This window comes from Cottoperca gobio, chromosome 17, assembly GCF_900634415.1.
Source record: "Cottoperca gobio chromosome 17, fCotGob3.1, whole genome shotgun sequence".
Taxonomy (NCBI): domain Eukaryota; kingdom Metazoa; phylum Chordata; class Actinopteri; order Perciformes; family Bovichtidae; genus Cottoperca; species Cottoperca gobio.
In genome coordinates, this window is record NC_041371.1 from 19,311,665 (window position 1) to 19,324,260 (window position 12,596).

General features: G+C 39.3%; 1 protein-coding gene across 1 annotated transcript in view; it reads left to right on the forward strand.

Annotated features, from left to right (window-relative positions):
- The window catches only part of gpr158b (G protein-coupled receptor 158b), a 60,797-nt gene that overhangs the window by 1,227 nt on the left and 46,974 nt on the right, over positions 1-12,596 (forward strand). Inside the window, exon 2 of the mRNA XM_029454265.1 lies at positions 7,163-7,268. Within this exon, the coding sequence (XP_029310125.1) occupies positions 7,163-7,268 (106 nt within the window). The remainder of the gene's footprint in view (positions 1-7,162; positions 7,269-12,596) is intronic.

The window sequence follows — 12,596 nt, forward strand, 5'->3', positions numbered from 1 at the left end:
GTGTGTGTGTGTGTGTGTGTGTGTGTGTGTGTGTGTGTGGACTAACTGGTTGGTTTTGGTCTTAGTCGACTGAGGTGTCTTTAGTAGATAAGTCATTTTTAATGCTTTTTTCCCCTGCTAAATGACTTAACTCTAAGGATCGTATAAGCGCATGTTTGGTTAACACATGTGGTGCATTTGCATTAATCTTTGTCACAACTGTCAAATAAATCAACTAATAGATTCAGTCGACAAAAGTGTTAGTCGACTTAGAATGTCTTTAGTCGAGGACAGCCATTGCACCTTCTGGGAACAAAATACAGAAAAAAGTGTATTTCATTTCATTTCAGAATCCACTTTATTGCCAAGTAGCTTTTATGTACAAGGGATTTGCCTCGGTGCATTGGTGCATAACATAAACATAGTGAGAGGAAATGAAATGAAAAATAGAAACAAGAAACATAAATATTGTTGCTGCATTACTACCTGCTCCAGAATAGAAGAAAATGACAATAAAACATGAGAAGATGCTATAACAATATGTACAATGTATCTTGAATTAAAGTGAAAGAACTGTGCAGTTTTTAAAAGTAGCAATTATGTGCAGATATGTGCAAAGTTGTTCCTGGATTGTACAAAAAGTTCACAGCATGTACAGAGATATAGTACCAAAGAAGTGTATTGCATATTGACAGTTATGTATTAAGGTGTTCCACAAATATGCAATAGACTTATCATTAACAGTCGAGCAGAGCTAAGTATTCTACTTTTTATTGACAATAATGCTCTATGAGACTTAATGTAAATATGGATCCTGATGATGTGCAGCCTCAATGCGGTAAGCAGATGGTATAAAAGGGGCTTCACAGACACAGGTAGACCTTTCTCATTTAATATGCTCGCCTGTCAAAGCACAGCTGTGCATCTCTACTGATACAGCCAATCTAATGAGCACTGCAAGCTTTACACAATGTGTTTGATGGTGTAAGTTGCCTTTTGCGGGTTGCTTGCGTTCAGTGCAATAAATCACCCAAAGAACTTATATTTCAAGGCTCCCGAAAAGATCAATTAAATCATGAATAAACAATGAAAGATCACAAACTGCAATATGAAGCTACTCTTAATTTGAGATGCAAACACCCGGGCATCTGTCTGAGTAGAGATGTATCGCACACAGTACTCTCATAACTCATTCAGTGCATGTTCAGCAAAACCTGTTGAAAACACACATCTACTTACGGATCCGGCAAAATTTTAAATGTCAAAAGTGAAATCTACCTTAACTGCGACAAGACAATAAATAGGACAAATAAATGTGCTTGACATTTCATGTGGAAGACTCAGAAATGTTGGTCGTGGTTTACAGGCAGCAGTGTGTCGTGCTCCTGATTTGGGCCCTCAGGTTGGCAAGCTTCCACGCTGCTGATGTGTCCCTGAGCAAAGTGTTGCATTACTACCTGCTCCAGGGACAGTCACTGTTGGGTTATGGAGCCTGTGATGTGGCCAGAAGCAGCTCTGGACGCTTTGGGGAATTGGAAAGTGGTTCCAATGGTGGTAACTACGGAGTAACCACAGAATAGGTTTGATCACAATCATCATCTACAGGCTGTGACACACACAGCTCACATGTTTCTGTCCATGATGCCCCGTGTCTCAACCCATAAACATGCAGTGATGAGCATTTTCTAAACCCATTTGTGGCCGGAACTGAAATTTTGAATTTTCATTTAGTGGAAGTCTCTGGCCATAGCACACATCTGAAGAACATTTCAAAATCTGTCAAACTGTTTGGGTGAAAAGTGAGTTTTTCTTATCATACTTACATACATACTGTCATATTATATTTAATATTTGGGCCAATACAGTAGGACTACTGTTTAATTTCTAGATATGCATTATATTTTAAGAATAAAACTGTAATTCTATGCACCCAAAGACTTAAATATAGTATGCTGTGTCTGGCTGTATCTCAAGCTATAGAACGAGCACAACCGAGTATTTGTTATCTATAAACTGTTAACAAGTTAAATATCAAAGATATGCACACATGTGCAGTATAATTGTTTTCTTATGGAAGACAATTAATGAATGCAATGTTATGTTTTTCCTAATTTCTCAAACAATTCTGATTTTACCTATTGATAAAAGTGTGATTTTTAATGTAATCTAAAAATATCAACATTGTGCTGTTAGAAACTTGACCAGAGTATGTCCGTACCAGATTTAAAGACTTTAGACCAAATAAGAACACATGTTTCCCTTTTCAGACTAAATATAATCTTTGGGCATAAATGGGTAAACTAGACAAGAGAAATGGAAGATCTACTTGTGTCAGTCTAAGCGTCTGTTAATGTTTAGTTTCATTATATGAATTCAGTTAATTAATTTCATAATTAATCAATAATCTACACAAGCTCAGCCAAGAGGGATTTTGAGTGAGCGTTAAAATGATTGTGTCTTTTAACAAGTAACTGTGATTTGTGTGAGAAGAAGAAAAGTCAGATACTCGTGCATCAAACATTGTTTGTTACGTTGAACAGAAAATAAATTCCTGAACACTGCTTTAACAATATGAAACAATATTTTTGTTGGCGGATGTCTAGACAAAAAAAAAAACTTTTTCCCTGGCTCTCAGTCACACCACGTGGTCTTCATCAGTGGCTGGAGTTTGCTCAGTTGTCATGGAGATGGATCGGTTGGCTTGGAGTTAAGCTTTAAAAAATGATTTGTGACTTTGAAAACAGTAGTGTGAAACATTTCAAAGTCAAGGTCCACTTACTGCCTTTTTACAAGCCTAAATTGAAGCCAGCACGGTAGAAAGTTCCTAAAGATTCTAAGGATGAAAATAACTACTGAGCTCCCATGTAATCGGATCGATCTCCAGAACAGTCGAAGGAATCACATCTGCTGACAACAACCATGTAGTTGAAAGTTCCAGAATAATATAGTAAGGAGACTTTGAGTTTGTCTTTGACTATATCAGCAACAGTTATGATGAGAGCAGAGGGAGCCAAGCTGTGAGGGAACACAACAAAGTAGTTGTTTAAGACCAGAGTGTGTACAAAGATAACATCCCTGATATACAACCTGTGCATGCATGAGTTGTGGTCGGCAACTTTTACGTAACTTCTTCCACTCATCTCAGTTCCGTGATGACATTTCTAAAAATAGAAAGCTGGTTGGCTCTGAACAGAAAAGCATAAGCTAGTGTAGATGATGGAGTCAGTGCCACCATCTCTGCTACTTTCTACCTCAAAGCAACCTCTTTCTCAAGTTTCTTCCCTTCCTCACTGTCCTTCACATTTGCATTTGCTTCATTACTACGGAGGCCATTCGTTTTTGTAAACTTAAAAGTGTACATGATGAAGACTTCAATCAGAATCCTGAGGTAGGGAGGGAGAGAGAGGCTGCCTCGAGACACAGCAGGACACTGTTTACATTCAGTCCAACTGTTCAAGGTGGTGGGATTATTTCTGTCCAGCTGTCAGGCTGCAGTAGGTCTGCAGCTGCTTTAAAGGTGCAACACGCACCATTTTGATTCTGTAAATCAGAACAGTGATGTGCGGTGATGTTCATGTCTGGGGAGGCACTGACTCTTTCAGAGTCAGATTTACAAATATATGAACCCAACTGAGTAGATTATTCACCATTTTCTTGGCAGCATGAACATTGACTACTGGTTATTTTTCATATCTCATATCAGCATTCTTTATACACACACAGGTAAGGGACATATTTGGCCAAAAAAGAACGTTACATTTATAGCGGCTCAGAGAGGTACATGTATTGGGCTCACGTGCGCCCTCGTCAGTGCGGCAGAGTACCCTCACCTGGTGTCTTCTCACTGTGGCTTTATGTCACATCAGCAATACTAAATATGTTACACACATACATTACATACATTAACTGGACTATGGAAAGTCAGGAAGCATAATAAAAGTGTCTGTAAACATATTAGCGACATACAGAGAGATAGCAATCAGGCACGCGCCAAATGCATGCGCTCAACCTAGTTTGCGAGGGATTGCGCAATCTGAGGTGAGGCTCAACTCGTCGCTGCCGCAGCTCTCCTGTGTCTGAACAGAGAATACGCAATTTCAGCGATTTTGACTATAAAAATTATCTAAATTATTGGAATCATACAGAAAATGCATTTATAGCACAGACCAGTGCACACATATACATCTATATTTATTTTATTGTTATTTGTTTTTTTACTCAACAGGAACATCAATAAACATAGTACATGAAGTTAACGCTGCGAGCACAGTCGGTGGTGGAAAAACTGACTGATGACATTTATTTCACGATTTATGATCAAAACCGATACATTTTAACACGATCGATCATCATATCACAGTGTGGATCTTGGCGGTCCAGAGTTCTCAGATCTGCCATCTTGCACATCTCTCTGCTAGTTTTACAGCTTTTAGTCTCTATCAAGCCTTGACCTGTAAACACAGACTGTAAAGCACACACATACACACACACACACATACACACACACACACACACACACACACACACACACACACACACACACACACACACACACACACACACACACACACACACACACACGCTCTGTCACTCAAAGGTATGAATACGTTCCTGCCTGGTTGTGTACTTGAGGAAAACTGGTGGCCGAAGCCTCTCTTCATACTTGTTTGTTCCACTTCCCAGCAGGCAGATGGAAGTACCGGGTGTTACGCAAATCCCCTGAACCACAGAGGAGAGAGAGAGAGAATGTGAATGTTTAGCTTTTACATTAGTGTTGGAAATGGTTAGGACAGGGTGAATCCAAGAAGACTTTACATGTGTGTATGTATGTGTGAGAGAGTGGGGCTTGGCTTTACACAGTAGGCTGGGCGGCAACAGCTGGAGTGAACTTAGGTCCACTTGTTTAAGTCCCAGGTAGTTTTCCTTTAATGCTGTATTGCAGTCACATCCCCGAACAGTATTTAAACTTATTTACTTCACAGTGTGGCTCACTGCTGCACAGGCCAGCAGCCTCCATGTATTGAACCGCAGCAACATCCCACAGAGATGTTTGGGTCTGCAAGCGGAGAGAAAACATGAGAATCTTTCTCACCTTTGGTTGGAAAACACCACAGGTCTCCAGTGAAGCTGAACAGTACCCAAAGGCAGAGAACACACTGCATGTGTAATTACTGTCTTTAAAGCTACCACCAAAACTATCTGCACAGGCCACAGAAACAAACTATATCAATGCCTTTAAGGATATGTCTGGTTATATACTATCTACATCTTATTGTTGACAAATCCCATGAAAACACACAAACCAACAATTAAGTGATTCTTATAAAAAGTGTTGCCTGATATATCTCTTACTGTGCGATAGTGCTGCATTGCTTCCCAAAAACTATTAAAAACACATTAATGAGTCACACTGTTGCACTGTGTAACGTTCATTATGATGAATAATGAGGGAATACACACCGAATGTGTATTAATCTGAGAATAGTCCCAAATAAAGGCACTATTTACTTGACGATTGCTTTAAACGACGGTGCCCCGCTGTTTTAGGGAATTGCCAGTGTATTAGGTACATCTAGCTAAAACTAAAGCAGTCTGCAGCCCTGCAACAAATCCTACCTTCACAAAGGTTATATGTTCAGTGTTTGTTAAAACTGATTAAACTTTTAGATGCGGCAGTCTGTTTTCATATGACAAGTTATTCTATTATTTTGTCAAACCCATCAACAGTATATCAATCAGTATCAAGGAGTAACATCTCGATAGACATGATGAATCAATTGTGTTAAATTAGTACTGATGTTCAGAATATAGTATTAAAGCAAGTTTTTATGTGGATGTCCAATCAGTGTTGATGGTAAATGTAGTCGATTGAAGCAATAAATTCCTCATTGCGTTCTATATTTTATATTCTATAAAGCTGAGTTCTCCTACCTGTGGAGCCGTGCCGGCAGCGCCTACATGTACCAGGATGCAGTGCGCACAAGCTCCTTACGCCCAGCCAAAACATAGTGTAGTCCAGGGTTATGAGTTACTTATGCAGGTAACAAAGTAAAAACATGGAAGCTCCATACTCTTCTCCCATTTTTACCTTCACAATAAAAGCACAACTTAAATTTATTCAGCAGTCACTTAGAGGCAACTCGCCAAAACGGCTTACAATAGCGTTAGTTGGCAAAAGATGTTGCCCTCTCGGCAATGCTGGTCTTGGCTTTATTTTTTATTTTAGATTCTCATCCTGAAGAGGGACAACATACCCCGGTCCGTCAGGAGTACAACTTTAGGACATAGGACACCCACATGAAATGTGCAAAAAGAGGTAAACTGGGGTTAAATGAGGAAAACTAACTTTATTCTTTCATATGGGAGCAAACTTTTGTTTTATTAAAAAAGCAAGAGCAAAGCTTAAGACACCGTGATATTAGCTTGCCCTTTGTTGACAACAACAATACAATCTTTATACATCTGTCAGTGCATTTCTAATGTCTGCCAAGATGTGGCATAACCTTGTTATTGAAATTTCAACCTTGCTTCTGTTTCTTTTTTTTTTTACCTTTATCTCCCGCGCTTTGTATTTCACTTCCATCAATCTTAATTTCTTTCCCACTTTCAATCTATTTCATTCATTCCTCTCTATTACCACTCTCCCTTTCCCCGCTTCGTCCACCATTGACCTTACTTCCCCTGTGCATCACTCTTCCTGTTCTTTTTAATTTTCTTCTCTTTCATTCTGGCCTTCTCTGCCTCCTCCTCCTCCTCCTCCTCCTCCTCCTCTCCCTCGCACCAATTTGCCTAACCTTGTACTATTTTTCCACTTTTCCACTTCTCTTTGCCTTTCTCCCATGTCTCATTTCTACATTACTTTCGTTTTTTATCCTATCACTCACCTCCCTTCCCCTTCTATTGCACTGTTCTTATTTTCTCATGAAATGTATTTCCTTCTTATTATTCTCTTCTTTCTTATCATATATCCCAATCTGCTAATTCTGCATTTTCAATTTTTACGTCCCAAATTAAATTTAGCCTCCTTATCATTTCCATCCGTTTATCTCTTTCCTCTCTCTTAACTTTCCCTGTGATTCCTCTCAATGTTTGCAGAATATATCTTGTGATTTCCCCTCTCACTATTAACTCTAACGTTACTTACCATTCCTTCCTATCTTCCCTCCTTCTTTCTCTCTGCCAGGGGTGTCGTTCGTGTGGACGTGAACCTGCAGGACGTGGACATTGACCAGTGCTCCAACAGTGGCTGGTTCGCTGGGACTCACCGCTGTAATCTCACCAGTATGGAAGTGAGTCTGATCTGCATTCTAGTCTTTCAATCAGCAATAACAGAAAATGCTCTCATATCACTACACTTACAGTGTACAGTAAATGTATCTCACTGTTGCCTTTAATCAACCTTGAGTCAGATCATTATTCCCTTAAAAATGCAATCAAACACTGTCACTCAAGTGAAAACAACATGAGCTGTGTAATCTCAAAGAGTAAAGGCCTGAAAGAGGCATTTAACAAGATCCTGTTGGACATTAGTGCTGTTCACCATTGACTCTCACTACCGTGCTTCTTAATAAAGTGATCTTGACCGGCTTACTTACTGTAAGGCTCTCTGGTTGAGACTGGTTGAGTACTAAAGCTCTGTGAAACGTTCAAACGAAAGAAGTTTTATGCTAGCAGCTCTGTGAAGCTGTACTTAGGCACAGCGATGCTTTGAGCTAAATGCTAACAATGCTAATGTTAAGTATGCTAACACGCTCACGATGACAATGCTAATGATGTTTAGCAGGTATAATGTTTTCCATGTGAACCATCTGAGTTTAACAGTTAATGTTGATGGGAACTTTTCTTAATTTTCCTGTCATTTCCCTCAATTTATGCTTTAAAAATGCTTTAAATTGAATATGAATAGTAATAAATATGTGTGTGTGTGTGCGTGTGTGTGTGTGTGTGCGTGTGTGTATGTATGTGGAGAGGGGGGGTGGGGGGGCCAGTAGTATGCAGTTATAGGCCCGAGGAGCCTTCCGCTACGAAATGTTCAGCAAAGCCCAGAAACCGTCACATCACAGACTATAACTAACACCGGGAAATTGGTGCGAACTTGACCCAATTCAAGCCTTTGGAAATTTTTGAGAAATGACAGGGGGGTCGGCTCAAGACCAATCAGGTTATGGCAGAGAATCAAAGCTTTTGCTAGCATGGCTAAAAGGTTACACAAAGATACGATATAATACAATACGATAATGCTTCAGTGTCAGATCAAGTCTGACATTTTCTAGCATCACAGCGGCTCCATTTGCAACATCAACAAAGACAAACACAACATGACAATCACTGAAGACAATATGTTCAAGACCCTTCAACGTACATTTGATCTGAGATTAAACTCTGTATTTACTTTTAGGATTGACTGGTGCATAAAAGAGTACTTCAGTCTAACCTTATTAAATCAAGGCTTTGTTCTTATCATTGCATGTTACATTGTCTGAAAAGTGAGTGTGCTGCAGAGTGCTTGTCTGTGATGATGAGGGTTGGTGATGGGATTTGTGTGTGTGAGTGTCTTCTCCGTGGTATAGTGCTTTTACCTGTGTGATCGCTGTGATGGAACTGGCAGCAGCCATACATCATGCTTCTGTGTGCTGTGTGCATATGTGTGTGTGTGTGCCTTTGTCAGCGTGTGGGCTCGGCTGTGTGTTCACTGCCTCGCTCGTGTCAGTGCCAATGCGTTAGTTTTATGTGATGTATTGCAGGAAGCCTCTCTCCAGCACTAGCTGCTTAGGCTTGCGTGGTATGTCGCTGGCCATATGATGTATAATAAATGCAGTGTAATGGATTGCAGCAAGATGTGGTGAATAATTGACCATGCTCTTTGTCTGTGTGCCTCCCCCCCTCTCGGTCTGTCATTGGGGGGAAACCACAGAGGGAACATGTTCGTCTCCATGTCCGTCTTGATCTGTTGTGCTGTTTCGTCCGCATTGTTCCATTTTCATAAGCATGGCTGCTCTGGTAAAATCTGAATAGTGCTGATTATAGTGCTGTATTTCTTCTGTTCAGACACGTGTGTGTGCAGATGGTGTGTGTAGAGTCTTTCTATTATCACCACAGTTGGGGGCAGAGACAGCCTTTTAGTCGCCAAGCCCATTCCAGCCTGTCCTATCTAAGACCGCTTTCATGGAAATGTTTTGAATTATCCGGGTGTCTCCTGCGTGTGTGTTGAAGTGCAGCTTTTGCTTCCAATTAGGCACATTAATGTGTATGCATAGATTTTTCCTTTTACCATCCATCCATCCATCCATCCATGTATGGATTTACTCTCTGCACAAACGTTTGCTTTCAAACTGCTTCTGTTCTCAAACCTGAACATGAAACACTATGAGAGGAGATTTTCAGAGGATCACCACTCATTACGCTCCTCTGATGATGATTCTCCTTCACACACCATATTTGGCCAAGATGCAGTCAATGATTCAGTGCCATCTCGAATCAGTAGCGTTATTTGTCTCTGTTTCAAAAGCAGTAATGTTAAGCAGTAATGTTAAGCAGTAATGTTAAGCAGTAATGTTAAGCAGTAATGTTAAGCTGTAATGTTAAGCAGTAATGTTAAGCAGTAATGTTAAGCAGTAATGTTAAGCTGTAATGTTAAGCAGTAATGTTAAGCAGTAATGTTAAGCTGTAATGTTAAGCAGTAATGTTAAGCAGTAATGTTAAGCTGTAATGTTAAGCAGTAATGTTAAGCAGTAATGTTAAGCTGTAATGTTAAGCAGTAATGTTAAGCAGTAATGTTAAGCAGCAATTAAGGAAGAAAAGCGTAAAGTTGAAGCTTTAAATTATATTCATTCATTACTAATGTTTTGATAAAGGCGACAAATATTGACTATAAAAATCTGTTTCTAGCAATGTCATCATCTTTACCTTCTATGGATAATTTAAAGCTGAATTTAAAGCTTTTTTATATATAAATCAACGTCTGTAACATTCAAGCCTTTGCCAAACAAGTTCACACAATGCTGATTAAACCTATTGCAGCCACGGAAAGCTCTTTGTATTTCACAGTATACTGTAGCTTGCGAGATAGACCATTTGTTCCGCATTCATGTGTTTTTCCACATTACCACCTAAAGAGATAAGAAAGAATTCCCATCTCGGGAAACCGGACCCTCCAAGGAGCACATGAAGGCATCATTGGCCTTGGCGGGGGACTGAGCTCTCTAAGTGCCATTCCAGTTTAGTAACGAAATCAACAATAGGAATTGGCATTTCTATATTACAGCTGTCTATTGTATGTGTAAGGTCAGTCGTTCAGGATTTTAAACAGAGTTCAACAGGTTACAAACATATATTTGAGGTCTTGCCTTATAAAGCTAAAAAATAACAAGGCTAAGAGTCTACAGGACTGTATCAGAAAATTAGAATATTGTGATAAAGTTCTTTATTTTCTGTAATGCAATTAAAAAAACAAAAATGTCATACATTCTGGATTCATTACAAATCAACTGAAATATTGCAAGCCTTTTATTATTTTAATATTGCTGATTATGGCATACAGCTTAAGAAAACTCAAATATCCTATCTCTAAATATTAGAATATCATGAAAAAGTATACTAGTAGGGTGTTCAACGAATCACTTGAATCGTCTAATTAACTCGAAACACCTGCAAGGGTTTCCTGAGCCTTGAAAAACACTCAGCTTGGTTCAGTAAACTAAATCACAAGTATGGGGAAGACTGATGTAAATGCAGCTGTGTGATTTTAGAGCACTACATGCTTCCGTCTGCTGAAAAGCTCTATGGAGATGAGGAATTCATTTTCCAGCATGATCTGGCACCTGCCCACAGTGCCAAAACCACCAGTAACTGGTGTACTGACCATGGCATTACTGTCCTCGATTGGCCTGCCAATTCCCCTGACCTGAACCCCATAGAGAATATGTGGGGTATTGTGAAGAAGAAGCTGAAAGACACCAGACCCAACAATGCTAATGAGCTAAAGGCCGCTATTGAAGCATCCTGGGCATCCATAACACCTCAGCAATGCCACAGGCTGATTGCCTCCATGCCACGCCGCATTGATGCAGTAATCCGTGCAAAAGGATTCCCAACCAAGTACTGAGTGCATTAATGGACATTTTCAAATGTTTGATTTTGTTTTGCTGTTATAAATCTTTTTTTTTTACTTGGTCTGAGGAACTATTCTAATTTTTTGAGATAGGATTTTTGAGTTTTCTTAAGCTGTAAGCCATAATCAGCAATATTAAAATAATAAAAGGCTTGCAATATTTCAGTTGATTTGTAATGAATCCAGAATGCATGACATTTTTGTTTTTTTAATTGCATTACAGAAAATAAAGAACTTTATCACAATATTCTAATTTTCTGAGACAGTCCTGTATAGCCATGCTAGCAGCCGTGCAGGGTGTGAAAGGATAACATCAACATGCTAACATGCTCATGTTCAGCAGTTGTTTTGTCTGAATGTCTGTAATGTCTCATGGCAATCCATTCAATAGTTGTCAAGACGTTTCACTCAAAACCGAAAATCTTAATGTGGCTAGATGTAAAAAATCCGGGGATCATCCAAATCTTTATGATTCGGCGTCTGTACCATAGCTAATGAAAATCCATCCAATAGTTGTCAAGACATTTCAGTCTGAACCAGAGTGGTGGGCCAACCGACAGACATTACCATCCGTAGAGCCAGGCTGCTCACATGGCTCAAAACACATGAACAAGTAAAACAGAGTTTCAGTGAGGCAAAAAGGCTTCCATCATGAGAGTTGACAGTTTGCTAATGGTGTTGGAGCTTCTGTAATATCTCCAGACTGTCACTTAAATCACTGTTATATAAAGAGAGGTGAGAATCATAGCACCGCTACAGAAGGGGAAGTGATAAAGAGCTTTCATAATCTTGGAAAAGTAAGTTAATCTATAGCAAATATAATAAACAACAAGCTTAGATGATAGTAAACAAGTTGAAATGCAAGCAGTTTGTCTTATGATCAGCTCTGCATAAGATTTTTATTTATTTTATTTATTTAAGATGTTCAATGTGCAATGTCTTGTTTCTTTTTCCGCCCTGTCATTTGTCCTTTTGTGCTTTTTCCCTCTCAACAATTCACTATTCTTATTCGTCTCCCAGCTTGTTCCGACTTGCTGTAATCAATTGCTTATTGTAGTTGTTCAGCCTACCCTTTGTGGTGATTTTGGGACTTTACCTCATTTTTCTTATTCAAATCAAAGTCTGAAAACAGTGCAGTCTAAAGCTTTCAGATAAAATGATTTGGCTGCTAAATATTATCCCAGTGCACACACAATACTGCATTTAGGTAAAACTTTAATAAAAAGAAGAGATAGGTTTTGGTCTACAGACCAAATACAAAAAAAATTGCCTTTTGTCCCAAAGTCCCCATTAAAAAACAGTTCATTTCTAATTCGCACTAAATACATTTTTGGGGAAATGGGCTGTGGAAAGTGAATGTCAGGCTCATTGCTGTCCCTGAAAACAAACACACCCAGAGGCTCTGTCTCAGAGAGAAGATAACACAGAGACAGACTCCAGTAATGTGACAGAGCAGAGCATTACCACAGCGCTCTGCCACCGTTACTATGATGTAATGACTCAGTCT